The 27,349-nt window shown below is 36.7% G+C and overlaps 1 protein-coding gene across 4 annotated transcripts in view; it reads left to right on the forward strand.

Moving 5' to 3' along the window:
* The window catches only part of WDR7 (WD repeat domain 7), a 374,749-nt gene that overhangs the window by 259,724 nt on the left and 87,676 nt on the right, over positions 1 to 27,349 (forward strand). For all 4 annotated transcript variants that reach the window (XM_057504212.1, XM_036918525.2, XM_036918526.2 and 1 more), the window contains 4 exons: positions 10,605 to 10,791; positions 18,952 to 19,069; positions 21,159 to 21,308; positions 21,869 to 21,951. In XM_057504212.1, the coding sequence (XP_057360195.1) occupies positions 10,605 to 10,791; positions 18,952 to 19,069; positions 21,159 to 21,308; positions 21,869 to 21,951 (538 nt within the window). The remainder of the gene's footprint in view (positions 1 to 10,604; positions 10,792 to 18,951; positions 19,070 to 21,158; positions 21,309 to 21,868; positions 21,952 to 27,349) is intronic.

A 27,349-nucleotide genomic window follows, 5' to 3' on the forward strand; every position in this document is an offset into this window, starting at 1 on the left:
TTAATGATCCTTTCTTATTTAGTGCCATGTTAGCACAAATAGAAAGTAGGTAAAAAAAAAATTGCATGATTCATGTTCCTGTCATAGTCATGTCATATTAATAAGATCTGTGTTGTATAAAAAAAAAGGTTTGAGTCAGTGTTGAGTGTTCTGTTTGTGTTTGTAACTGGCATTTGACTCTGTGTGTGTGCATGTGTGTATGTGTACGTATTTCAAGTGAATGAAAGGAGTCTGTCCTTCAGTGTAGCGTGGAGAATTTAAGGTACTGCTGTCAGCTTTAGTCCCTATCCTTGTATTTGAAATGCAAGAAGGGAAAATAGTGAAATAGCAATATGAAAGTGTTATTTATTATCTAATGATGCTGAAAATGATACCCAATGCTTATAGAAATATATAACTGTAGCTCTTTATAGCTAATAAAGTGTTTTCATAAATAAGCATTCAATGAAGGTAGAGTATGTTAATAAAATAAATCTGTGCTTTCTGATAAGGTTAAATAAATGCTCCAGAAAACAAATTCATGATACCTAATAGCATGAGAGACAGAGACAGAAAGAGAAAGAGGGTGTGTGTGTGTGTGTGCGTGTGTGTGTGTGTATGTTATAGCTTGTATGTTAATCTTTTAAAAGAGCTGTTCAGCATAACTAGCCAGATACTACAAAATTTTGTTAATTGGCATTTTTCATTGGTCGTTTCATGATGGGACAATATTCATCTTGTCAAAGCAATAAGCTAGTTGTAGTATGTAGTATAATACTGTCAGCTTTATAACCACAGCTTACGTAGGCTTTATTTCTTTACCTCTGTCTCAATGCTTTTCTCATTTTTAGTGTTTTGCTGTTACAGCAAAGTGTAAATATTTTCTCACTGTGTTCTTTTGTAGCACCTTTTTTAAAAGACAGTAAGATTAAAGTTGGAAACTTTTTTTAAAAAAGCTTGAGCTAAAATAGCACTAAAATATGAGCTATTGTTATTACTCTTGACTGCATGACAACAGAATTAGTTTCTCAACAGCCAGAGGGTCTAAGTTAATTGTGATTTATCCAGGGCTGGGTTTTAGTACTTTCTGCTTTTTGAAGGGTTTTGTTTAGTTTTGATTTGTTTTCCATTGTTCTGAGCCTGTCTGCATCTTGACTGAACCTTTGGCTGGACACGGGGTCGGGGGTGCCACATGCTGAATTCCTGCTATAAAGCTGGCACAGCATCTGTACTAGTCACTTATAAGTAAGGAAGACTAATAATTTGATAACTGGACCTTGAATATGGTCCCAGATTGACTTGACTAATGCTGAATTCTATCCTGTTAATATCCTTCTGAGTTGAACCAATATCCTCTTGGCACTCTCAGTTCGGAATCAGTGACCAGTAATGGGATATATGAGTTGTGATACATATAGTGGGAGAAGGTCCCCTTCTAATTCCCCAGGACAGATTTATTACAAACGGCTGATGTTTCCAAACACTCCAATATCATGGGCCAGTAAAATTTCCAAAAATGGAACTTGAGGGTATGTAACAGTGTCTTAAATTTTTTATTTTGCTGAGTTCAAACATTAAAAAATACCACTATGTTTATCACTTTATAAAATCTTTTATTCACCAAAATAGTGGTAAGAACATAACCTTAGAATAAACACTCCTTTAAATTAAGTTTAACTTTTTGAATAAGACTTATTGTGTTGTTTATATCTTTACCATTTACCATGGAGCTATGGAAACTTTGCCATGGACCAGCACAGATTTGTAGCAGACTGTTAGAAATTTCTGGTTTGTGCATAATTTTGTTGACATGCTGGGCACATACAGTAAAATTAATTTTCAGTATTTGGCAAAGCAACAATTATGTATTAAATAATTAATAGCACTGTGCTAAGCCTTATGCCAAAAATAAAAGCATTTTTAAAAAATTTAATATGGACCTGGAAACTTACTCATTTAGCAGATTTGAAAAGGTAATAAAATAAAAATAAATAAAATTAGCTTTAGATAACAGAATAAATGCCAAAAGATGCGATAACATAGGTTGTTAAATGTGGGGATAGTAAACGCTATATTAAAAAGAATTTCATTCTAGAGTAAGTAGAGAAGATGTCGAAGAAATTGCTAGCTACCTACCCCATAGCACTCTCCCATCCCATGTGAACACATCAGTATTATTGAAGATGGCAGTGTGGCCAGCTAACAAACTACATTTCCCATCCTTCCTTGAAATGAGGTTAATTATTGTGTGATATAATTCTGGGCAATGAAATGTAATCAGACTTTAAAAGGTTGCTTGACTTAACTGGTGCATTTTGCCCTTCAGCCTTCTACCTCTTTCTGCCTAAAGGCAATGTGCACTAGGTGTACAATTAACCGTTTTGTGAGCCTGATGCAACTAAATTAGAGCCAAGACAGTCACAGGGACCTTGGTGTGGCTATATTCAGCTGTGAACCAATGATGGCAACCTTCCCATTGTGTAAGAAAAGATAAACATATAATTTATTTAATCTTTTGTTCGGAGGAAACATTGGTTAACTGCAGCAGAAATTATTCCTTAATTCAGGAGGAGGAGGAGGAGATTGATCATAAGGATATAGTTCTGAATCCATAGTTGGGTTGATTGTCATGAATAGTTATGGTTGTAAAGATTCACATTGTGTTCAGAGATGTGTTTTGGCCACATTACACATGGCCTGTATAATGATTCCTTATCCAGGCTTGCAGCTAATTTGCCTTCTGTAGTTCTCAGTTATCTCATCCAAAACATAGAAATATATCATATTTTTCTCCAACCCTTTCAATTCAAAAATTCTATGATCCTAATTAATCCACTTGGGTGGAATGAGTAGAACAAAATTGAAAAGGCAATAGCTCTTCCCCCTTTCTAATCACAAGACAACCTGAGTATTGATCTTTCTAAAATGAAAATGTAATCAAACCTCTCCTTTGCTTGGAACCTTCCAATGGCTCCTTATTGTCACCAGAATAAAGTCTTAGCATGGAATATAAGGGAATGCTAGTACCCTGTCTAGCCTCATGCTCACTGTTATATATCATCCTCCTTGCCCTCTTTACCTCCTAGCCTGTTGACTCAACCCCTTCCTCTACCCCCAAAAGAATTTCAAGCCACGTTGAACTATGTGTAATCCCTTCAACTAGTCATCTCCCCTTTCATTTCCCTGTCTTTAGGCATGCTGTTCTCTCTGCCTGGAATGTTTCCTTTCCATAATCCTCTCCTTTGAGTGGCTAACTCCCATTTACTCTTTAGGTTTGGTGTAGAGGTCACCTTTCCCTGGAAGCTTCTCATACTCCTAAGGTAGGGCTAAGTGCCCCTGTTAAGTTCTGTCTTGATGCCTTGTGCTTATAAATATTCTAACACTATTCATAATACATAAAAATTATCTGTTAGCTCACATATCTCCTAAACTAGAATTAATTTTCTTGAGGAAAAGAACTCAGTCTTATTCCTTTTGTTTCCCTAGCACTTAGAGTAACATAGCAATACTCTCTAAATAACTATTACATGAATCCTTGGATGGATAGATTGGGACCAAATTGTGAAAGCCTTGAATGAACGTCAAGGCAGTTTGCTGAAGTTTTTATTGCTGCCTCTGTAGAGCCTTTTAAGAAGTAATCATCCAAAAGCAACAGATTACACATTCTTCTCAAGTGCACATGGAACATTTTCAAGAATAAATCGTATACTAGACCACAAAAAGAACCTCAGTAAATTCAAAAAGATTGAAATTGTATCAACCAGCTTCTCAGATCACAAAGGTATGAAAATAGAAATAAATTACACAAAGTAAATGAAAAAGCCCACAAACACATGGAGGCTGAATAACATGCTCCTAAATAATCAATGGATCAATGACCAAATAAAAACAGAGATCACGCAATACATGGAAACAAATGACAACAATGATTCAACAACACAAAATCTGTGGGACACAGCGAAGGCCGTGCTAAGTAGGAAATATATTGCAATACAGGCCTACCTCAGGAAAGAAGAACAATCCCAAATGAACAATCTAAACTCACAATTAATGAAACTAGAAAAGGAAGAACAAATGAGACCCAAAGTCAATACAAGGAGGGACATAATAAATATTAAAGCAGAAATAAATAAAATTGAGAAGAATAAAACAATAGAAAGAATTAATGAAAGCAGGAGCTGGTTCTTTGAGAAAATAAACAAAATAGATAAACCCCTAGCCAGACTTATCAAGAAAAAAAGACAGTCTACACACATAAACAGAATCAGAAATGAGAAAGGAAAAATCACTACAGACAACACAGAAATACAAAGAATTATGAGAGAATACAACGAAAAATTATATGGTAACAAACTGGATAACCTAGAAGAAATGGAGAACTTTCTAGAAAAATACAACCTTCCAAGGCTGACCCAGAAAGAAATAGAAAATCTGAATGGACCAACTACCAGCAAAGAAATTGAATTGGTAATCAAAAAACTACCTAAGAACAAAACCCCTGGACCAGGTGGTTTCACTGCTGAATTTTGTCAAACATTTAGTGAAGACCTAATACCCATCCTCCTTAAAGTTTTCCAAAAAGTAGAAGAGGAAGGAATACCCCCAAACTCATTCTACGAGGCCAACATCACTGTAATACCAAAACCAGGCAAAGACACCACAAAAAAATTACAGATCAATATCCCTGATGAACATAGATGCAAAAATACTCAACAAAATATTAGCAAACCGAATTCAAAAATACATCAAAAAGATCATCCATCATGCTCAAGTAGGATTCATACCAGGGATGCAAGGATGGTACAACGTTCGAAAATCCATCAACATCATCCACCATATCAACCAAAAGAAGGACAAAAACCACACATGATCATTTCCATAGATGCTGAAAAAGCATTTGAAAAAATTCAACATCCATTCATGATAAAACTCTCAACAAAATGGGTATAGAGGAAAAGTACATCAACATAGTAAAGGCCATATATGACAAACCCACAGCCAACATCATACTTAACAGTGAGAAGCTGAAAGCTATTCCTTTAAGATCGGGAACAAGACAAGGATGCCCACTCTCCCCACTTTTATTCAACATAGTTCTGGAGGTCCTAGCTATGGCAATCAGACAACACAAAGAAATAAAAGGCATCCAGATAGGCAAGGAAGAAGTCAAACTGTCCCTGTTTGCAGATGACATGATATTGTACATAAAAAACCCTAAAGAATCCACTCCAAAACTACTAGATCTAATATCTGAATTCAGCAAAGTTGCAGGATACAAAATTAATATACAGAAACCTGGTGCTTTCCTATACACTAAAGATGAACTAGCAGAAAGAGAAATCAGGAAAACAATTCCATTCACAATTGCATCAAAAAGAATAAAATACCTAGGAATAAGCCAAACCTCAAGACACTCTTAAGAGAAATTAAAGAGGACATTAATAAATGGAAATTCATCCCATACTCTTGGCTAGGAAGAATTAATATTGTCAAAATGGCCATCCTGCCTAAAGCAATCTACAGTTTCAATGTAATCCCTATCAAAATACCTACAGCATTCTTCAGTGAACTAGAGCAAATAGTTCTAAAATTCATATAGAATAACAAAAGACCCTGAGTAGACAAAGCAACCCTGAAAAGGAAGAATAAAACAAGGGGAATTATGCTCCCTGACTTCAAGCTCTACTACAAAGCCACAGTAATCAAGACAATTTGGTACTGGCACAAGAACAGACCCATAGTCCAGTGGAAAAGAATAGACAGTCCAGATATAAACTCAAGCATGTATGGTCAATTAATATATGATAAAGGAGCCATGGATATACAATGGGAAATGACAGCCTCTTCAACAGCTGGTGTTGGCAAAACTGGACAGCTACATGTAAGAGAATGAAACTGCATTATTGTCTAACCCCATGCACAAAAGTAAACTCAAAATGGGTCAAAGACCTGAATGTAAGTTATGAAACCATAAAACTCTTAGAAAAAAACAGGCAAAAATCTCTTGGACATAAACATGAGTGACTTCTTCATGAACATGTCTCCCTGGGCAAGGGAAACAAAAGCAAAAATGAACAAGTGAGACTATATCAAGCTGAAAAGCTTCTGTACAGCAAAGGACACCATCAACAGAACAAAAAGGCAACCTGCAGTATGGGAGAATATAATCATAAATGACAGATCCAATAAAGGGTTGACATCCAAAATATATAAAGAGCTCACACACCTCAACAAACAAAAAGCAAACAGTCCAATTAAAAAATGGGCAGAGGAGCTGAACAGACCCTTCTCCAAAGAAGAAATTCAGATGGCCAACAGGCACATGAAAAGATGCTCCACATCACTAATCATTAGAGAAATGCAAATTAAAACCACAATGAAATATCACCTTACACCAATTAGTATGGCCAACATCCAAAAGACAAACAGCAACAAATGTTGGCGAGGATGTGGAAAAATGGGAACCCCCTACGCTGCTGGTGGGAACGTAAACTAGTTCAGCAATTGTGGAAAGCAGTATGGATGTTCCTCAAAAAACTCAAAATAGAAATACCATTTGTCCCAGGAATTCCACTCCTAGGAATTTACCCTAAGAATGCAGCAGCCCAGTTTGAAAAAGACAGATGCACCCCTATTGTTTATCGTGGCACTATTTACAATAGCCAAGAAATGGAAGCAACCTAAGTGTCCATCAGTAGATGAATGGATAAAGAAGATGTGGTACATATACACAATGGAATATTATTCAGCCATAAGAAGAAAACAAATCCTACCATTTGCAACAACATGGATGGAGCTAGAGGGTATTATGCTCAGTGAAATAAACCAGGCAGAGAAAGACAAGTATCAAATGATTTCACTTATCTGTGGATTATAACAACAAAGCAAAAACTGAAGGAACAAAACAGCAGCAGACTTAGAGAACCCAAGAATGAACTATGGACTAACAGTTACCAAAGGGAAAGGGACTGGGGAGGGTGGGTGGGAAGGGAGGGATAAGGGGAAAAATGGGGCATTACTATTAACACACATTATGGGGGGGGCATGGGAAAGGCCAAGTAGTGATTCTACAGCATCTTACTACGCTGATGGACAGTGGTTGTAATGGGGTATTGCCGGAGACTTGATAATGGGGGGAGTCTACTAACCATAATGTTGTTCGAGTAATTGTACATTAATGATATCAAAATTAAAAAATTTAAAAAAAAAAGAAGTAATCAGTCATGATGACAGATGAGAGCATCATTTTCCATCTTGCTTACTCAGTGAGGCATTATGGTAAGTTAGTGCATTTGCATAAAACAAGTAAATGTGTATTTTTATACAAAATTGGATTCCATATTATATAGATTAAAATACAACCTTTATTGGGTACCAAAGACTTAAGAAAAATTCTGAGAGAAAAACTTACAACTCATAAAACTCTGTCATGAGACTTTATCTATCAATAGGGAAGGTACTATCATTATCTTAATTTTAGCTTTTTCATCACTTTAGTCCATTTTGTGGAGTACCTATATTACATAGAATCATCAGTTAGATAAACCCTAAATTAGAGAATGCATTATAAGTTGAGAAAGGAATATATCCCTTTTTATTATCATATGACCATATTTTAAAAGGCCTATTCCATAGTATCAGCAGAAAGAATATGATGAGGAAGTTTGAAGGCTTAGGGAACCTAGATTATTCCTTTAGAACATCAGTGTCATTATTGCTGGTAGATTAAAGTCATAAGCATCTAACAAGGCTAGAAATCAAAAGGTTTAACTTGAAAATTCTCTTCACTTTCTGTTATTTACATGTTTTGTTTAGAATAAGTTGTCACAGACAGGTATGGAATTTTTACATTTGTATGTCTTTATAATTCCAAAACAGATCACCGGGGGAAAAAAAAAATATCATACTTTTATTGGTAGGTACAAAATTTCTGTATTAGCTGTAATCCATTTTTCTCTCTGCTTCTCTTGATGCTCACACATGGCCTACAGAATTATAAAAACTGCCCGGCCAGAACTTCCAGTAGGAATCTTTGCTTTGTGTCACCCAGAGGCTGTCATTTGAGCCAAAGAAGGAGAGTGGCTGTAGGAGGATTTTACTTATGAGATCACTGAGAGAAACAGAAAGTTATTTAAGGGAAGGGATGATGGTGCTATAGGGAACCTGCATTTCTTGCCGCGCTCGGCGTCCTCACTGTGAGGGTAGGTCACGCTTTGCAGGGAAGCAGCAGGTGTGCTGTGGGGCCACTGTAGGGCCAGGGGTCTGTTGAAGAACCCTAACTAATTTTCCCCTTTTTCTCATTTCACTGGAGCGCAAGTGATCATATCCCCATCTACTGCCCTTGAGGGATATAGGAAATATCAAGAAATCAGCCACTTATGGTTTATTTTTGCTCTCAGGATAAAATTGTCAGAGTGTGAGGACGCTGCTTCTGGAGTTCCAACCACAGGGGCAGTGAGGGACCCGCAAGGTCCCTATAGTGCCAGAATGCTCCTATCTGTAATGAATATAGAAATGGTAGAGTGTGGTTCCAGAAAATGATGATTGAAATGCTTTAAAACATTGTACTTAGGAAAGTTTACTTCCCTTTTGCAATATTACTGGGCAAGAATACACCTCCAGGGAGCCCTGTGCCTTAGATTGGAAGCCATTGTGCTGGCGTTTCAGGGTGTCTGTAGAGGTCAGCAGTGGGGGGTTTCTTTGCAGCTCTTAAAACTTCCTAGAAGTAAAGAATAACAGGAAAGTGGGAGATATCTTGACATCTTGAAATACCATTCTGACCAACCGGGGCAGGGAGCTGCAGTGGAAATGCATATGCAGTAAAAGCAGGTATTTCCCATGCTACGTCCACAATGTGTGCAAAGCACTGTGCTTGCTGTTTTGGGAGCTGCAAAGTGAGGTGAAACACAGTTCCTACCCTCAAGGAGCTAACAAACTGGCTGAGGAAAAGGGAAGTGCCCAGAAATGGTTGCATTTGAAGGTAATCATGTGGTAAGGGACACACAGGTGCTAACAAAAAATAGAGAATGGTATGGATCACTTCTTTTTAAGGAATTTATATTTTTATGATATACAAAACTTGAAGCACTACATATTCCATTTACATGGCTAAGAGTAAAGTTTTCAAATACATGTATGAATAAAGCATGAATTTCATGATGTTTTCTAAAGGAGGCTTCCCATGTATATGTACTTTCTAAGTTTACTGCACAGGTTGTTAACCCAAAGTCTGTGGCCTCGAGGTTTTTCTGCAGTGTCAGGTGGATGTGTATCTATATGTCATTCCCTGCAGAAAGACTGATGGCTTTCAATAGATTCTTTAAAGGCTTGTGACTGACAAGAAACCCAGAACCACTGGCTGACAGAGCACAGAGCACATGCCTGGGCTCTTACCTCAGCTTTCCGGGACCCTTCCCCTCCAGTATAGTCCATTCTCACCTAACAGCTGGCTAAGATGTAAAAACGAGTACATGCTTTCATTGAGTGCTTTAACTTTAAGTTGATATGCCATGCTCTTAATTTTGAAAACAGGCGAGTTCAACATGTTATTCATAAGGAGCCCTACCTGCCCTTCATTGCTCACCCGCTGGTGTTGGGCACTTGGCAGTACCCTTCACATTCGTTAATTCATTTAACACTCAGGCTCTTCGTGAGAGAGAGTTGTTACTCCCATTTTCCAGACAAGGAAACCTACGCTCACTGATATCTTCCTAAGCCTGCCCCCTATTAAGTTATGAAACTGTGGTTAATTCTTTATCTTAAATCTGAAGCCTGTGTTCCTCTTAACTAGGATGCTATATTTTTCTATGATTCATAAATTGTTTTGTTTCTTCCCCTCAAGAAACAAACAGACAAAAACCTCTTCTAAATGCAATTTGCTCTTCCCGATCCCTGGTGTTTTCTTTTTTAAATGACAACATGCCTTTTGAAGTAGATGAACTCTTCCAGCTTAATGGCCATTAGGCTGTATATACAAACTGTTGGCAATATCTTCAACATAAAGGGATCCATGTTAATTAAACCTACATCATCTCATCAGATTTAGAAGTAATATTGAGCTATTTTTTCATTTGTTTAACAAACTTGTGTGAAGAATTTAGCACACATTTGACATCATTGTACTCTATCAGTACACCAGAACCTGGAGGGGCACAGGTGCTTGGGAGGGAGACGTTTCAAACTGTCCAGTCTACTTCTCCATCCCTCATCCCTGCTGATAAGCATTATCTGTGAAGAGAAGTGTTACCAGTGGGAACTGTCTGACATATGAACTCTGTTAAATGCAGAAGAAAGATGTATTTACATTATTACATTATTGAAACCATCTCCATTTTGCAGAATGCCGAGTAGGGAGAAACATTGTTGGGAAACTTAGGATCGCTGATATATTTTGAAATCACATATACTTACATATATATATATATATAATTATTAAGTAATCAAGAATATGGTAGAAGATATTGTAGCCTAACTTACCTCCTTAAAGTATGTGCTAAGCAAACTATAAAAAATTTAAAAAAAAGAAAAAAGAAGTACAAAGTGATTTATGCTTTGAAAATGTATTTCAAAGAAAATATCACGAAAGTAAAATATTTCTTGCTCTGCCTTTTATTTTGTAATTTTAGGTAAGGCACTGACGTTTCTTCTGCTACAGCCGCCAAGCCCCAAACTCCCTCCACACAGCACTATCCGAAGAACTGCCATTGATCTCATTGGACGCGGTTTCACAGTTTGGGAGCCCTACATGGATGTGTCTGCCGTCCTGATGGGGCTTCTAGAACTTTGTGCCGATGCCGAGAAACAACTTGCCAAGTATGTGCTCAGTGCCAGTTAATTTTTGTTTGTTTGTTCGTGTTTCGTTGGGTTTTGTTTTTGGTTTTGGGTACAGGTATCAATTACCCTTTATAATTGTGTGTTAAGAGAAAAAAATAGATAAGTACCTCAATAAATGAAATTTTGGATGTGAACAAAAAAAGGTATTTTTCTTTAAATTTAATACAGCTGGGATTTAGCAGTGAGCCAATGAATGATCTGTGACATAATTTAATATAAATTATGTTTATTGTGCCTTGAAATATTATTAGCTAATAATAGTACAGATATATCTCTTATAAGGAAAATGATATATATACTTGCTCAAAATGTCTTACTCATAGAATACATGACCACACAGTTTGGGGGAATTACTCTTTCGCACTCATAATAATTTTTAAATCAATTTATTGAGGTTTCATTTGCGCACTGTACAGGACCTGTTATAAGGAGGTTGCAGAGATCCAGAGAAGCATGATGAGAGCAGAGGGTAGGAAGATGAACTCAGGAAGTTGCTAAAATGAAATAAGTGGGACACACTTGGTAACCCAACAGTTAAAAGTGATGGGAGGGGTGATAGAGGTCAGTGTTGGCTTGAGAACTCAGCTTCCTGATTCCCAGAGGAAGTCTTTTGTTTTTTTGGTGGTGGCATAATACACGTAACATGAAATGCACCCATCTTAAAGTACACAGTCAAGTGCATTCACAATGTTATGCAGCCATCACCACTACCTAGTTCCCAGGAATGGTCACCCCAAATGGAAACGCCATGCCCACTAAGCAGTCGCTTCCCGTTCTCCTCTCCTGCCAGCCCTTGTCAACCACTCATCTGTCTCTGAGAATTTGCCTATTCTGGACATTTCCTATAAAGGGAATTATACAGTATGTGGCCTTTGTGTCTGGCTGCTTTCACTTTGCATAACATTTCCAATCATAATGTTTCCAAGTATTGAAATAAATACTTCATTTCAATAAAATATTGAAATAAAGAAATCAGTATTTCTTCTTATAGTTGAATAACACTCCATTCTATGGAGTATATATCACATTTTATATATATTACATTTTATTTATTGATGGACATTTGAGCTATTTGTACCTTTTGGCTGTTGAACAGAGCTGCTTTGAACATTCATGTAGAAGTATTTGTTTGAACACCTACTTCCATTTCTCTTAGGTAGATTCTTATATGTGGAATTTCTGGGTCATGTAGCAATTCTATGTTTTACTTACTGAGAAACCACCACACTGTTTTCCACAGCAGCTGTGCCATTTCATATTCCCACCAGCACTACACGAGAGTTGATTTTCTCTGCATCCTCCTCAACACTTGTTATCTTCTGGTTTGGGTGCTTTTAGTAGCCATCCTAGTGGAAGGAATTCTTGAACTGTCCCATGATGCCTCTTTTAATGTAAGTGTTATCACCAATGTTATTGATTGTAGAAGGGTCTTCATTTCAAACCAAGGCAGCTGCCCTCCCCCACCCCCTCTTCTCATACCACCACACTTCCTGAACTTGACCTCTGTGTGTCCCCAGCTGTATGCTAGTCAGCCAGTTACTTTACCTCTTACCTCATTTCCATCTCTAAGTTGGAACTGATTAAACACTTATAAGTTTGATGTAAATGAGATTATATTTGCAAAGTGCTTAGAAGAGTACTTAACACATATTAAGAGACTGAATGGACGTGACTTGCACTGCAGTAGCTCGGATGGTGATTGAAAGGAAGGGAGTGACACACAGCAGCAATTCACCAGAGAATTCCGCTTTATTAGGGAAAGGTGCTAGGTTATATAGGAAGGGGCATGAGCTGATTGAGGTGGCACTTCTACGGGGCTGGTGGCTATTGGCTAGGTGCTGGGATTGGGAGGGGGGCGAGGGGTGATTGGGCTTCAGGTGGCACCAGTGGGAACCGAGGACCCGGAAGAGAAGCAGGAGGTTCGCCATCTTATGGGTGGGGGCCCTTCAGTGATGCCTTTGCCACTGCCCTAGTGTTCAACAGATCAAAAGCTGCTCATTTCTAGAATGAACAGTTTGACAGCGGTAGCCAGGATAGTTTCTGGGTGCAGAATGCTTAAAGGTTCTTGATTGACTTTAAGGATTAGGAGGGAATGTGAGCCCATGAGTTTGCAGCAGTTAGTAAAAGGCAGCTGGACTTTCTGCAAAAGCCCGGAACAGCGTTTCAGCCTTTTATCCTTCCCTTGGCTGCAGCTGCCATGTACCCTCTCTAAGGAGTCAACAGTGCTGGGCAAGCTTCCATACCAGTGCTCTTCTAGCTCTGTTGAGAAGCCTTGAACATTTTTTGATTGTCCAGAATTTTGCTTTGACTCAATTTTATAGCCTATTTTCACATCTGATCTAAACACAGTTTCAGCAGTATGTGATCTTGTTTTGTTGCCTGGGAGGAGAAGTGATGAGTTTTTATTTTAGGTGTAGTATTTAATATTTTGTTTTTAAATAAGTTTACATGAAGCTTATATCAGCAGACATAAAGATGCATTATGTTTTATCTGCATGTAGTATGTCCACAGACACGCAAATACTTGAGTTTTTCCGTAGGTAATTCAAATCTTGGTATTACACCCTTTTCTGTCATGAAGATTAGTATAACTCTCTATATGCAGCTCTGAATAAATGAATACATCAGCATGTAGCCTTGAGGAATCCAATGTAATTTTCATCATGATAAATTGCATAATAAGCAAGGAAATGTTTGCTTATTAATCTATAACAAGATTTAGATTGAAAATGGCCTGTTACATCCATGACACACTTGGTACAGGCTGTAGAAAGACTGAGAGGGGGTGAAACGGAGCAGCGACATGTGCAAGGGTGACATGTACACATCACCCTCATAGTGCCTCCTGGGCCACCCTTTTGAGCCTGATTTACTGTGTGCATGGTAACTGTGTTGAGCCGCCTTGCTGCTGACGATGATGTTAAGCTTGCTTTATGAAGAAGCTTTTATGTTAGACTTGTGCTTTTTAAAATTCTGTTCATGTTTATTGAAAAAGAAAAGGCATAAGCTATGCTTCTCCATTTATTCCCATTCTAAAGTAGCAAGGGAGGGGTTTTAGGGAAGAACAGCTAGCTCAGGCCGCTACCTTATCCTGGAGAACACGATAGCAGTTTCTTTTTCTCTCTGCCATATAGCGACATCGTCTATCAGAGATGGCTCCTCAGTGACCTCCCAAAACACTATATAGGGCTCAAGATTAATTATTATTAATTTTTCAGAATTTTTATTTTAGATATATGACTTAGGATTTTACATCTTTGAAACAAAAATAAAACCAGTTGTTTTCTAATGTTTTCAAATATTTTGCCCAAATTGAAACTATGTTTATTAACCAAGCAAGCATTTATTGAGAAGCTAATATGTGGAAGGGACAATGTTAGGGATTATATGCAGTTACAAAGTTTCAGCAAAGCACTTGGCTCCAAGGTACTTGCAGTCCTGCCGGAAAGACAGGATCTGCCCGGAGACAACAATGACGCAGAGAAGAGGGAGAGGTGTGGACCTTCAGAGCACAGCCAGCTGAATCACAGCTGGGTACTCAGGAAGTATGCAAGCAAGTGTTTCATATGAATCTTCCATTTGCTAATTATGAGGAGAGGAGAAGAGCAAGGCCACGAGGGAAGACAGAGATGGGAAAGCACAGCCATGCCCCAAAGATGCTGAAGGGTGCCTTGAACCAGGGTGAGTGAAGGCCAGTACTCTTTTTAACTAATTTTATTCATCAAGTCTTTGCAGAACTTACACTGTGGATACTCCCATCTAAAGCTCAAAGGTAATCCCTTGCCTGTTTATCTCTGAAAAATACAATTAGGGTCAGAGAGGGTTGGCTTCACATTTTAGTTTATAAAATGATTGCAAAGATGATTATAAAAGATTGTGCAATGAAGCTGAGAGAGATGCTGTCTCTCGTCCACAGTAACACTGTGCTCTATGAAGAAGGTGAGGTTCACACTGGGTGTCGCTGACTCCAGAAGCCTTGCTCCTACCCCTGTGCCGTCTTGCATTTGAAGCCTTATTCCACAGAATTAAAGACAAAAGACTACTAAATTTAAAACAACCTCTTAAAAGGACATAAAAGTGGTCAACTCAGAATTTTCAGTGTACTTTCAGACTTTTAAAATATATTTAATGAAATCATTTCATCCAGAATTTTGTGCCTTCTAGAAATGAAAAGCCTATTTAAATATCTGTCAGCTCCTTGAGTGCTTGGGGTCACACATTGAGGGGTCAGGGCTTCACCATATGAATTTTAAGGGGGATGTAAACATTCAGCCCATAACACTGTTGACCATGATTTGCAGTTATTCTATGAAAGTTTAAGTGTTTTTCCCCTGAATGTTTCCTTACAATTCCTTAATTTGACAGATGGGGAAGCCTGAGAGTTGTAGACTTTGACATTTAACTGCAGTAGTCATACATGTAACTTTTAAAATGCTTTTACTGCAATGGAGTAAGGGTTAGAATAGGATTAATGAGCAGTCATGTAAGGAATGAGCTCAGGCTGAGTGGACTATTTTTCTATTCATGATTTTTATTTATAATATCTATCATCTCTGGTATTTCATATGGGATGTGTATGCTGAAATGCTGAACAAAATAGAGTATCATATCACATTTTTTAGAATAAAGACTGAAACCAAAGACCCATCCTATAAACCTATATAACAAATGATCTGCATAACAGCCAGATAAGCAGGATCAGATGAAGAGTAAGTTCTGTATTTACATACAGATTCCACAGTAAGGCAGATACCCCTTTCATTTCAAGCCTCTGATAGTATGATCCTTCTTCATTCAGTTAGAATCCCACATTAAAATATATCACACACACAATGCACTTTTGACTTTCAAGATAACTACATGCAGAATTAGACTTCGTCTGTTGGGACTACCAGATCAATTACTTTGACTTCATTGCCTGGTCAATTCAGTCAAATAACTGGCTTAAGTGATTTTTTTCTTTTCCTGCTGAATTTGCCAAGTAACTTCATTTTGTGCATAACGATTGAGCTACTACCATGTTCAAGGACTGTACTAGGCACCGTGGGGGGATATACAGGAATAGAAGGCATGGTCCCAGTCTGCACAGAGTTCACAATACAAAACTAATTCATAATGCCTGGCAGAATAAGATTCAGTGCTAAGGGCCTGAAATAAAGGATTTTGTTGTTGGTTGGTTTTGTTTCAGTAGATGGTGATTGAGTGCTGAAGCAATAGCAGAACACCGCGAGGGCTTCCACGAGAACTGAACGGAGGGGAAGAGAGGAGAGTGTGCTGATGGGGAAAGGGCTAGTGGGGAAGCATTAGCAAAATTCTACAGTTAAAAAAGGAATAGAATTTTAGGGACCAGCTTCACAATTAGCCCAACCTCTCAGTAGAACAGATGTTGACTGAGTAAAACTAGATTATGAAGGGCTTAGACTCTCAAGCCAAGGAGTTTAAGATTTTTCTTAGAAGCACTAGACCCACTGGGGTTTTTAAGCAGGGTAGGCATGAAATAAGTTGGTGCTTCTGGAAGGAGATTTGCACTGGCAGTGGTGCATTGAACAGACTGCAGGGGGAGAGTCAAGGGTGCCCTTCTTCCCCGAGGCTTTGGCGACCCCTTTCCTTTAGGACACTCCCATTCTCCTGCTTCTGCACTCCGGATGCTCTGAGGGTCATTGCAGAGCCCTGAACTCAGAGCAATACATGTGTCCATTTCTTCTTTAATTTTTTTCAAATTGAAGTGTAGTTGATATACAATATGTCCACACTCTGAAGTCCTGTGCCTGGACTGCCAGACGCTGATGATGGTAATCACTCACATGCACACAGTGACACCTCCACAAATTGTCGGGTGTTCCCCCTTCCACTGAGTTCAGTGGGCAATACATCTATGTGTCTGTGGTTAGCTTCCTTCCCCATTACCCTATAGCTTCTCCTCCAGTCCCCAAACTGCTACTTTTCTTACTATGAGAAGCTTGCTGATTTCCCCAAATCCTTTCATCCAAAGTTGCTGAGTTCAGTCACGTTACCAGTCCCTTAGTCCGTGTGACTGCAGTACCATCAGACACCCCCACTCGTTCTCTCCAGAGGTCACCTGTCCTGAAAGACATCACACTACTGTCTGTGCTCCTCACGGAACTTCTCTGCCTCTGATTTCTCCTTCATAAAATGCTGATGTCACCACCTCATAGGGATGTTCTGGGAAGAAATAGCACAGGAAAGCCTGCCTTCAAACATAGACCTTGGGTCTTGTGTCTGGCTTGCTTCCCTCCCTCTCCTGCCTTCCAGATATGGGCTGGGCTGCCCAGGAGATGGGCATTCCACTTCCCCGGCTGACTGCTTGGCAGGGATGCCACCTAGGGGTTCTTTTCCAACTTCAACATTCTGTGATTGTACTGATCTTAGGAAATTTGATTTAGGTGTGTTCAGAATTATTCAATTAACATACCATTTTTGTTTGTTTCAGTCGTTCAATATTATCAACACCTTTTCATCCACATTAATGAAAGGAAGGAAACATCATAGAGTATTTAAAAATTTCATTAGTTTTTGCTTTTTTAATACTTAAAATATGATGCAAATTTTATAATAATTAGTAAGCAATCTAGTCCAGGGCTACTCTCATAGTAAATATTTCTTTTGTGGAATTCTCAATAGTAAATCTTAATCCAGAAAAGAAACTGGCTAAACAGCCCAGCCTGCTTTATTGCTGACACCACTTTCCAGCCATTACCGGGTCCCTGGGGAATCAGGATCTTCCTTGGGGGAGAAGCACCTACAAATGCTTTCTTTCTGTTTCTTGTATAGTATGTGTGTGTGTCCTCAGCTCATGTCTTGCTTTTTAGTGGTAAACATCAAAGGAAAGCTCTCCATCCTCCTCTTCTCTGAGTTCCTACTTTGTATCTACCCTCAGTTTGGAAAAAAAGAATAAAGATGATTATATTATTTGTCAAATATTTAAGCAGTTTAACAGTCACAAAGATATTACAAACAGAATTTTCTATAATCAATTTATCTTCTTTTGACAATGTTGAGAATGCCTATTCATGCATGTTTATTTTCAACTAAAAATTAAAATGATTGTTAGATCAATTTTAGAGATACTTGTAAACTTTCTGAAAATTTTTAGTAAACATAATCCAGTTTATACATGAAGCACACAAATTTATGAAGCAGCACAGATCTTAGTATAATTTCGTATGGATATTTAAGTATCAAAATTATTTAACTAGAGGGAGAAACTAACGGATCTCTGAGGAATAAAATAATCCTTGTATACCATTGATGTATGGATCGCATGCCACATTTTAACAAAAGTCTTAATACTTTTCACAGAAGTCTATATAAAACATGAAGAACACTTACAAACAGGAGGATATTATTTTTATTTTGGGGTGGCAAAGGAATATAACATCACTTTCCTAGCAAGACATTCTCATAGTTCAGAAAGATTTATTTCATCATGTACATATATTCTTATATGTAGTTTGGACATCATCATGCATATGTTCATTATATAGAGAGACTTAGTATCAGTTAATATAATTTTTTTATCAATACTAAATAGCTAATGGCAGAACATGCTGATAAGTAGACTGGTCCTAGAAGTGTATTGAGTGTGGGGTAAATTAGCTGTACTGAGCATATTTCAAATTAAAAATAATACGTAAACTAAAAATAACTTTGTGATTTTCAATTCTTTTGATAATTTTATGGACAGGAGTGAATTTTGCATCCTGGCAAATATATGGCCATGGACAGCCTTTTAATGTGGCCTTATAAAGACAAATTGTTACCTTTAAGTTTTTTTGAAAAAATTTGAAAATACCCAGCACAATATTCTATTTTGCCTCATTCTGAGCTTTGTGATATATATTCAGTAGTCGTTCTTGATAATTTGTTAACAAGGCGTTTTTAACACTTTGGACAGATGCACATACTGTTTTCAATCTTCATGGTTAATTATTCGATTTTGTATTTGATGCCAGAACACCCTGACTTGTAATCACTGCTCACTGTTGCAAGTCCATTATATTCTAACTGTTTGAGTGCTCCCATTGACCTTGAACTGACATTATAAGCTGTGTCTAATCTTTTCAGTCTATCTTTCTAATGCTTCTTTTCTTTTTTTCCTTTTTTCTGATCTCTGTTTAGCATCACAATGGGGCTGCCTCTGAGCCCCGCAGCTGACTCCGCCCGCTCCGCGAGGCATGCCCTCTCGCTCATTGCCACCGCCAGACCACCCGCCTTCATTACCACTATAGCCAAAGAGGTGAGCCAGACTTCTCCGCGTTCTCCGTGTTCTCGTTGAGAGGAATTCTTTGATATGGTGCGCCAAGGGTCCATATCCACAGTAATCCTACCAGCTTGTTCTAGAACAATGCAAGTTAATAATTTAGTACTGAAATGAATACATACGGTGTATGCACACTGAATTCCATGGTAGTGCATTCATTAGTTGTGCTTTCATGTTTATTTCTGTTCTCAAAGTTAATTCACTTGTAAATATTTGACAGTATTTCAGTTTGAAGTCCAGCAGACTTCTTCAAATTAATATATATTAAAAGCATTTACATTTTACAATTTGTTTCTGTTATCAAAACTAAACTTCTTATTTAATAGTGGCTCTCCAACTGTAAACAAAAATGTAAGTCATAAACCTGCTAATTGTTTCTCCTATTACTTGTCACAGATAAAGACTTGAATGTCAATTGATTCCCACATTCTTAGTGTTCTAACTAATTGCCCACATCTAACTGAAAAACTAGTAAAGAACAATGAACCAATTATAGGATCTTTCCTATAGGTCTTGGTAGCAGGAGAAAAAGGAAAGGATGATAGGCCCCTAAATTTTTTTTTAAAGGTTTGTTCTATTTCATCATGAATAATGTGCAGACTTGGTGTCCTTGGAGTATGGACTGGGTCTGAGTTGTTTTTCCTGTAGCTGTGGTGAATTTTTAAAATAATAAATAAATACCTCTGAGTTTGCCCTGATAACCTGAAACCTATTGGGCCTATATTTTTCCCAGAGCCATCCTTAATAGGCATGAAGCAAAATTTGTGATCCGAATGTAGCTAGAAGGGAGGAATATCCTAATAGCAGATTGTATCAGTTTGTATGAGACAGTGGGATTTTTTAATAAATATCTAAAATAAACATGTAGACTAAGGATATCTGTTTTTCTAACAGTGCATAGTGTTATAGTGAGGGTCCACTGTATTTAAAATGTAAGTATGTCATGTGTATGTATTTTATATATAGTGTGTATATATATATATATACATAAAGTATATGCATATATTAATGAATGGATTTAATAGCCATAGGATTTTTTTTAACCAGTTTTTCCCATCCTCAGAATTTGCTTAGATAATAATATTGAATATATTAAGTAAACCTCATATCAGTCTGAACACATACTTGGGTCCTATAAAAGCCAGGTGTTGAGCTGCCTCCTTAAAGAGAGTAAACAAGTATTTATATTAATTGTGTTTCTGCATCTGCACTTAATTTTCGCTGTATTTAGTATTTTTAAAGGAACTATTAGAATAGCCATACTTCGGATTTATTCTCCTCCAGCACTTGGTTAGAAAGGCACTTTTAAATTCTTTAATGTTAATGTTTCAATTGCCAGTTGAGTCATTCTAAGTGGTCTAATATTTCAGTGTAATAGTCCACATTTGTTACCACTTAAAAACAAGTTTCCACTTCACTTTAGAGTTGAGTAAAATTTTGAAGTATTTCCCACTATTATTGCTCTCTCCCACCCTATCCCCGTGCCCACTCCTCCGTGGCTAGCCCAGAGCGCATTAATGCTCTTTCTACACCCAACTGTCAAGACTTACACTATGTATGGGAAAAAAGGTCACACTGAACTTATATTATATACAGTAGTCATTATTTTTAGAAGCATGTTCATTTGAGCCTCCCAACTTGATTACAAAGTACCTAGAGTGGTGCCTGGGACACAGGAATGGCATCCTTTGCTATCATAAGCTGAGAGCAAATCTCTTGTCTTTATGCTTGCTAATATCCCCTAGCTGCTATCCTTCTCAGTGCCAAATATACCAAATTCCCATGCCTTCAGTCTGTCTCTTTAAAAGTGTCACAGTACTATTGTATTAAAATCTCATATACTACCCAAGTATTTATAGCATTTTTTAGAAAATACTTAACTTTTTATTGTACTAAATACTTTCTTTTGCCCTCTAAACTGTTTCGTGACCCACCACAAGAGGCTTGTTTTATGTATCTTCTTTTTTTTCCTGTGGTATTAGTAAGTGAAAAATAGACTAGTGACTGGAAATGTAAAACTTCATTGAATATCAACCACATCTAAAGCATGGAAATGTTTTCACAGGTTCACAGACACACTGCTCTTGCAGCAAATACTCAGTCGCAGCAGAATATGCACACTACAACTCTTGCACGAGCTAAAGGGGAAATTCTGAGAGTCGTTGAAATTCTTATTGAAAAGATGCCCACAGATGTTGTGGATCTTCTTGTGGAGGTGAGAATATCCTGCTTTAAATGACACATCAACAGCCTAAATTAAATATTCCAGTGTAGTGATACAAGACTGTGTATAATATAAGCATCTTTACTTCCATCTCATCTAAAAGAGAGATGACCAAAATGAATTAATTCTTATACCATTTTCTGTTGACTTTATTAAAATTTCCTCAAAATCAAAATGATTTCTGTATCCATTTATCATTCACATGGAATTGGTCTGTATTAGAGAAATTTTTAAAGGTTACCTTCTTTTTGATCTCTTTCATTACAAATAAACAAACATACAGTGTACTGGCATAAAAGCTACCTATACTGTGCATAAATATGAATTGCCCTTAAAGTAAACAAGGCTGGTTTCTTCATTTTACTATGTTGTTGTATCTTTTCTTAGGTAAGAGAAAGAATCACTTGTAGAAAGTAAATGAAATGTAGTTTTAGCAAATGTTAAAACCAAACTATGCAGAATTTTATGCATATGAGGCCTGAGTTAATAATTTAAATTTTGGAAAATTTAGTATTTGACATTAATTTTAGATTTGTATCTTTTCCATAAAGGTAATGGACATCATTATGTACTGCCTTGAAGGATCTTTAGTTAAAAAGAAAGGTCTTCAAGAATGTTTCCCAGCCATCTGCAGGTAAAGAAACCTTTGCCAGCATGCAAAATAAATGATTTTCAGTAACAAACAATTTTTAAAAATTTTTTATTAAGGTTTGATTGATATGCACTCTTATGAAGGTTTCACATGAAAAAACAATGTGGTTACTACATTTACCCATATTATCAAGTCCCCACCCATACCTCAATGCAGTCACTGTCCATCAGTGTAGTAAGATGCCACAGATCCACTATGTGCCTTCTCTCTGCTACACTGAATAACAAATAATTTTTTAAAATTTCTTGAACAGGATGAGTTAGTTGTCTTGTTCAGAAATCCAATGATGTACCTATCTCCTTCCTAAAACAATTTAGGCAGTTTTATAGGTAAAAACACAAATATAATAGAACCACGATTTGAAATTGGGTCAGAAAGAGGTTTTCTCAAAACTTAAAAAAATGAATAAGAGATAGAATCTTTTGAATATGTCTTATTCTTCTATCCATTACTCAACACTTATATTACAAAAGGGAGGTTTAAGAAGTTTCTGACTTAGGAGAGAAGATATACTTTTCAGCCAAAAGAACCTTTGTGATGTATTTTTCACTAGTAAATTTTATTTTTACTAAAAAGACCAGTATTTGCATAGTGTTCTACTGATCAAGTGTTTCTCTGGTGAGAAACAGACCAGAAGCATTTAAAAGGACAGAAGCCTAGAGCAGTTTAAACTTTTATGAACAAGACTGTTGATGTTAAGTATAACTAAGAAGTTTATGTGTGTACACCACTTAATTGTTTTGAAATGAAGAATTTTTTTAAATGTCAAAATATAGTAATACTGTGTTTATTTTTCTTTTAAAGTAGTTTTTGGTTTTTAAAATGTTTACAGCTTATAGTCAGTAGAAATAGTGTTTAAATCTATTAAGCATAATCTACAAAAACAACCAGCTATAGTTACATAACATTTTTCTTTTTAAGGCAAGTTCAATGATATCCTTACCTATTTTTGCTCTGTTCTTTGAGTATATTGTAGAGGAAAGCTTTATGTTAGACTGTAAGTTTCCTGAGAGCAATGGTGTGACACTGTGCATGTTCGCCTTCTGTATTTCCTGGCATTTCAGCAAGTGTTTGCTAAATTAGCTGTCCTCTGTAAGTCTTCCCATATTTACAACAGACTTTATGTCATGGTCTCTGTTTCTGATTTATGCCACCCAGAAGTTAAAACAAGAGCACATATAAGAAAAAGATTATGCTGGAGTACACATGCATGCAGATGCATGTTTTCTTGTGATATAAATCAACCATGTGAGAATACAGTAATTTTTTAACATTGTTCTGCATTAATCCTGGCTTATTTTTTTGTTAAAAACTGTACATATTAAAATCTTTGTGCAATTAACTGACACTAAGAATACATAAGTAGCTGTTACATTCCCAGTCAATTACTCCCTAAGGAAATCTCTAAGTGAAAATGGACATTTGTCACTTAGTAGAGGCGAGGAAGCAGTTTTATTAGGACTTATCTTACTGAATGTTAGCAAAGTACCCCTTACAGCACCAATCACTGCTATGTAAATAAGCCTTCTGGAATTAATATGAGCAAGTTGCTGAGTGTTTAAGAGCCTGCCTCCTCCCCACTCAGCATCCTTAATTCCTGAAGTCACTTTCATTTGCTGCATGTCCTCTTTTGTTTGCCTTTGTTTAATCACTGGAGAGTAAGGATTCTGCTGGAATGCTAAGGGGGCTTGTGTCTAAGCTGGTCAGTACCAGGTTTTTTTGATTTGGCAGAAAGCAATTGTATTTTATTTATTAATTTAATAACATTTATTGAACACCTACTGTGTATCAAGTTACTAGCTAGGCCCTGGGGATACCATGATGAATGATACAATATCTTCAAGGAGCACAGGGTCTAACAGGGCAGGTAATTATAAAGATAAATAATTCCAGAGTGCTGGTTTTGTGCTGGAGTAGCATACATACAGGTACGGGATTGGGCAATACAGTGCTTAACTCTGGATATGGAAGTCTTAGAAAGTCTCACAAAGGAAAAGGTAGGCTAATATAATCTCATTTTATTAAGGGAGCAGGATGCTTTAAGAGTGGCTGCCAAATGGAGAAAAGGATCTGTCCTCTGCAGGGGCTTGGGGTGGTGGTGGCAGGAGTGCTGGTAGGTTCTGGGAAAGCTCCACAGAGAGTCGATGGGATGAGCTTTGCAGAATAAGTAGGTGTGTGCCATCTGGAACTGCAGAAAGACCCAGACTGGCGAGTGTTTGGAGACATAGAGTATATAGTGAGTTTGGCAAATGCTGTGTGCTAGTAGCAATGAAGAGTCAGCAAAATTTAAACAAAAATATGTAATTCTTTTGCCAGAATATAGTTGATAAAACATAATCTTATGAAACATCAGATTAACAGCATTTATGAGAGTTCAACTTATTAATGCCTTTTTCTAAATATGAAATTCCCAAGTCAATGACATGAATCTCTGTGATCCAGTCATGTGACATTTTCTTTTAAATTCTTTATGTAATGTTGTATTCTTTTGTTTTTTTCCTCTATCTTTTACCCTGTTTTAAAGATGGTATAGGTTAGACCTCTGTAATGTTATATTCCAGTAGTCAGCTGTTATCATTGGTAAATTATAAAAAGGTGTAAAATTCATTTAGTATCTTTTAAAAATTTAATGATACTTGTCAAAGCACCCAGTAAAATACCTGTGATTTAGGTTAGTTAAGATAATGTTAGTTTCCTGTTAGTCATAATGATGTGAAAATCCAAAATATACATCAGAAGTTAGTTAATATATAGTTGAAAGTATTTTATATGCATAAAAAATAAAGAATAACATTTTTATCATTCTAATACATGTAAAAAATTGGCTTTTTCTCAAAATATTAAATAATTTTTAGTCAGTGTTATAAAGGTATTCTTCACATATAAAGTTGTATTAATTCAGTGAAGAGCTAATATAGTATCTTGAAGTCATTAAATATTTAAAAACTGAAAGAACTCTCACTTGAATGATGTTTTTTGTAAGTACCTAGATGAACTGGCATCATTGAATGCTGAATAATCCTGAGATTGGTTTTCTTGTTTTGTGTTTTAACCTTGACCAGGGCGCTTCTGATTCTGAAATGCATCTGAGTTTTCAGTCCAGGATTTTATGTTAATTTGGTAATTTCTCCAAGATTTTCTTTCTTGTTGGTAAATTGGCAGTGCTTTCTCAGATTGCATATTACAATAAAATTTCCATTTTATTGTTATAAAAGTCAGGTTTTAGTCTAGGCTGCCTTCTGTATGTTTTTCCTCTATACCAAGAGTCAATTTTATTTAGGTTTGTTTGTTTATTAATTTATTTATACAGGTTTATTAATGATTATATGACTTACCATATAATTTAATGAGTAAAGAATTTACTCAATTATATTGTTAACTGAACTTCTTTTCTCTCTGACATCTTTATTTAAAACATATTTAAAGTTTAAGCTACAGATTGCAAATTCATTGAAAGAAAGGATTGATAAAAAGGGTTTGATTTTTCAAATTCTGATCATATAATACCTTTTCTATCCATTGTTAAAACTTCTTATAATATTATCTGCTTGTGAATAGAAATAGATTAGAACACAATTTGATAGACATTTTTTCTTATCATTGACCAAAACTCACTTACGTGAAAACGTAAGGTTATAGCAGTAATTATAGCATAATTTGCTGAAGCTGAGCCATGAATTTATACCTAAACTTCTTAGCAGCCAGTGTGTGAAGACCATCCATACCTAAGTCACAGTGTTCAGATGATAGAAATAGAAGAGTTGTTCAAGAGAAACATACTGTAAAACTGAGATCAGCATGAAATTGACAGTCCTCAAAGAGAAGACATAAATATGTATGTAGCTCATAGACATGGTAGTTTTAGATATTTTATATTTCTCAAGAATGTGCTGGAAAGGAGCTCACACAGCTAAATATTAAGCAAAGTACATTTGGTGCTTATTAACTGAGAGAACTGAGGACATGGATAAGAAAGTAAAATTTAAAAACAGGTATTGAGTGCTCACTCTCTGTTAGGCCCCGTGGGGAATAAAGGTCTCTAAGTATGGTTTCTAGACTATCTTCTGGAGAATTACCTGATTTCTAGATGCCGCCTGAGAGCTACATCAGACTGTCATGAAGCCTGGGAAGCTGCATTTAACAACGTCCCCTGGTGTCTCTTTATGTACACTAAAATTTGAAAACAAGTACTCAAATAATCCCAAATTGAGAAAAACAAAACCTGAGTCATTATTCTTTGTGAGCATGTTGTGAAACCTTGGAAATATTCTTTGTGAAACCTTGGATCCTTGAGTGCTTATTTTTTATATAACAAATAAACTCAAAATTTCCAGCGAAACACCTGAAGACATTCCTTCAGCTCCTGCATTCCAGTGAGGCGCCATTAGTTTTTAAAGACCCTTAGACAGTATCATAGAATGCTGACCAAAGACTTTAACTTCAAACTGTTAATTGGCTTTTATCTAAAGCTCAGAACATTTAGAAGCTAATGTAAAAAACACACGGTCCATTTATTCCCCTACATATTCTGGTTTATGTCCCTAGGTTAAGGTAAACCATGAGAGAACGCCTGCGTGGACCACCTGGGCGGGTTTCCTTGGGATTTCCTCTCCACGTTATGTGTGTCGCTTGCATTGAGGGGCCCTCCGGAGAGTGTCCTGAGAAGACTGCCAGGGCTTCCAGCGTAGGGCTCTTGTTGGGGTCAGGCAGTACATTGCTTAGGGTCCCTTCCATGAAGACTCAATCTGGACATTTCTTTCAAATCCAGATGACATACATTTTTGGTCTGTTTCGTCTTGAGGAACTAGTACGTGTTTTGTTTTTTGTTTTAAGTTATGTCTTACATCTCCCATTCTCCTTCTCCCATCATCACACCTCAGGCCTGTCTTCCTTTTCTATTTTTTTACCATATTATGTTCTATAAGCTTCCCTAAGTCCTTTATGTAATATGTGAAAATATGTTCACACACATATATATGTCTATGTGTATGTGAAATATACATACATTTTAAATTTTATTTCAAAATCCATGAAAATAACAAATCATCATTGTATGCATAATACCAACTATCATTACTTTTTAGAGATTAAAAAAAAAATGCTTCTTGTATTACCTGAAGTAGCCTAGATCTTCCTGGAGTAGTTTATGTATCTGTAGATATTTTTCTACAATATATTAGATAAAAGATACAAAAATCACATAATTTTAACTTCAGTACAAACTTTATAGTCATAGATTTAAATATTTCTAATCATTCACATTTTAGTTCCAGGGATATTACAAATAATATAGAGACATTTCTAGTTGTACAAGAAAATTACTTAGATTTCAATGCCCTTGAGAGAATATAGCACACACATCCTTCCAAACAGTTATACA

The sequence above is a fragment of the Manis pentadactyla genome, chromosome 6, assembly GCF_030020395.1.
Source record: "Manis pentadactyla isolate mManPen7 chromosome 6, mManPen7.hap1, whole genome shotgun sequence".
Taxonomy (NCBI): Eukaryota; Metazoa; Chordata; class Mammalia; order Pholidota; family Manidae; genus Manis; species Manis pentadactyla.